This window comes from Lottia gigantea (assembly GCF_000327385.1).
Source record: "Lottia gigantea unplaced genomic scaffold LOTGIsca_39, whole genome shotgun sequence".
Lineage (NCBI taxonomy): Eukaryota > Metazoa > Mollusca > Gastropoda > Lottiidae > Lottia > Lottia gigantea.
In genome coordinates, this window is record NW_008709333.1 from 276,501 (window position 1) to 279,411 (window position 2,911).

At 30.1% G+C, this 2,911-nt stretch overlaps 1 protein-coding gene across 1 annotated transcript in view; it reads right to left on the minus strand.

Moving 5' to 3' along the window:
- The window catches only part of LOTGIDRAFT_163283 (hypothetical protein), a gene marked incomplete at both ends in the record, with an annotated part of 6,698 nt that overhangs the window by 406 nt on the left and 3,381 nt on the right, over window positions 1-2,911 (minus strand). The window contains 5 exons of the mRNA XM_009059381.1: window positions 563-616; window positions 764-867; window positions 1,437-1,526; window positions 1,967-2,051; window positions 2,253-2,384. Coding sequence (XP_009057629.1) covers window positions 563-616; window positions 764-867; window positions 1,437-1,526; window positions 1,967-2,051; window positions 2,253-2,384 — 465 coding nt within the window. The remainder of the gene's footprint in view (window positions 1-562; window positions 617-763; window positions 868-1,436; window positions 1,527-1,966; window positions 2,052-2,252; window positions 2,385-2,911) is intronic.

A 2,911-nucleotide genomic window follows, 5' to 3' on the forward strand; every position in this document is an offset into this window, starting at 1 on the left:
CCTACTTTTCTGCCCTTGTGGGCTAATGAAGACGGTTAACTGAAGTAGCTATATTAAATATAAAAGCAAATAAAAAACGGAACGAGAGTTTGGCCTATATTTAATTAGACTGCATTCTGGTATATACTTGATACCAGGGATGTACCAGTATACAAGACATCACCCAAATGCATGAAAATATCCTACTGAAATATCATTGGAACTTTGAAGATTAACTGCTTCTTTTTATAGAAATACATTACCCTACATCGCGACAACACATAAACAAACATTTAATAAGGTCTTCATTTAATATTTCTAATATTCCAACAGAATCATGACAAATTTTTTGACCTGTGTTTATAATTCATTAAATTACACATAAGGTAAACTCTGTGTAACAACAATTTTCAGGATGCATTTTTGATATTTTTTTATCTTGCACTGTGAGGGAAAGGTGAAATTAACTTGGAATAACGATTTCAATATTCTGTAATCATCTCTGAGCTACGGAATTCAACTGATCTCTTATTTTCGACAGTCCATCTAACATAGTTTCTAAAGTTTCCTTTGATAATTCTACCTGGATTCCATTAATGTCTGACATAGAGTCACTTTTACTGCGACTTTCTTGTACCTGAAATAAAGGTAATTATTTTATATAATAAATTTTTGACTGAAAGACTGAAAAATATATCTGTTCAAGAAACAGAGCCCTGTCTGCTAAATATGAACATTTTCCAACAACACAGGCAGTGTTTTCGAGAGTTAGCAGCTCACTCACCTGCATGTTCAAAATACAAGTTGGCACTGACATCCTGGCAATGGAATCGGATGCAGTCTTAACATCGACTCTCCAATCAAAATCTACCAAGTTGGGTAATGATACTGAAATATAAGACGAGATCAAAGGTCACCGATAAAGTCAGATGTCAGAGGTCAAATGTCAAATCTCCAATCAATATATACGAAGTTAGGTAATGAATCTAAATTTAACTTTGATGGAGTTGTCTCCTGCTGCCAAAGTTATTGATGGAGTTGTCTCCTGCTGCCAAAGTTATTGATGGAGTTGTCTCCTGCTGCCAAAGTTATTGATGGAGTTGTCTCCCACTGCAAAAGTTATTGATGGAGTTGTCTCCAACGTCCAAATTTGATGGAGTTGTCTCCCACTGCAAAAGTTTGATGGAGTTGTCTCCCACGTCCAAATTTGATGGAGTTGTCTCCCACGTCCAAAGTTTGATGGAGTTGTCTCCAACTACCTAAGTCGATGTAATAATTCAAAATGTGAACTATGTGTCTGTCATATACATGTAAGAACCATACGTGCTTTAGTTTCGTATAAGTATGGGCTTGACCCTAAAATTAGTCTTGTGTTCTATTTATGAGTTTTAATTAACTGATTAATCCAATCCCAGCTTGGATCTGATGGGTTAATATGATGGGAAGACATGACTGACCTTGACTAGAGTTAGCGATGGATTTCCAGTTGGTCATGTGATCTATCGTTATTCGAATCAACAAATCTCGTAAATTCTTCTGAAAATCTCCTGAAAACAAAACTTCAATAAATATATATCTTACATACATGTACCATCAGAGATCCACAAAATCAAAACCCAACACCCTGTGGATTCTGTTTTTTTTTTTAATTTATAAGTCCCAAAACTAAACCCATTAGAAAAACTTCAAAATATCAAACCCCAACACCCTGAACCCAATTATTACCCAGCATCATGTGTGGAATTTTTCTGGTTTTTCTTAAATTTATAAAAATAAATCCCACAACTATACACACTAAAAAAGCTTCAAAATTGAAGTACAAAACAAACCAAAATTCCTAAATTGTTTTTTTTTCTTTTGCTTAAATCATAGCACTATACACATTGAAAAGAGAAAAATGTGGAAAAAAATTTGGATCACTGTTCTAGAACAATCATACTTTTCAATTAAGGATAGAAATAAAACACCCAAAAAGTCCATAACAAACCTGGATAAAGTTTAACTAAATCCTGTGGATCAGCAGAACCCAGAAATACTGACTGTTTTAACAAACTTCCTAAACTTTTATAAAGCTGAAATAGATTGAATTTGATTATCCAGTTATTTCAAGCATAAATATTATATTTTCTACAGGTGTGATCACTGTGATGTATTTTAGGGTTAAGTAAGTACAGAAGATGTTGCTCATATATTGTCATTGGCTTGAAGACTAAAGGGAAATAACTCAATAAATTTATTGCTTCAATACAACTCAATATAGATGAATGATCTACCTGTAAAGAGGCTGATTTATCTATGTCTAGTTTACCAATAGTTGTATTTATAATATTATCAGGTAGTTTGGTCTGATTTCTGTATAAAAACGCCTCTTCACATATTCGTATCACATCTTCTTTGGCAGATGCCTGAAAATTATCAAAAATATACCTAATTATTCATTTCAAAATATACCTAATTATTCAATTCAAAATATACCTAATTATTCAAAAATATTCAAAATATACCAAATTATTCAAAAATATTCAAAATATACCTAATAAATATTCAAAATATACCTAATTATTCAAAAATATTCAAAATATACCTAATTATTCAAAAATATTCAAAATATACCTAATTATTCAATTCAAAATATACCTAATTATTCAATTCAAAATATACCTAATTATTCAAAAATATTCAAAATATACCAAATTATTCAAAAATATTCAAAATATACCTAATTATTCAAAAATATTCAAAATATACCTTATTATTCAATTCAAAATATACCTAATTATTCAAAAATATTCAAAATATACCAAATTATTCAAAAATATTCAAAATATACCTAATAAATATTCAAAATATACCTAATTATTCAAAAATATTCAAAATATACCTAATTATTCAAAAATATTCAAAATATACCAAATTATTCAAAAATATTCAA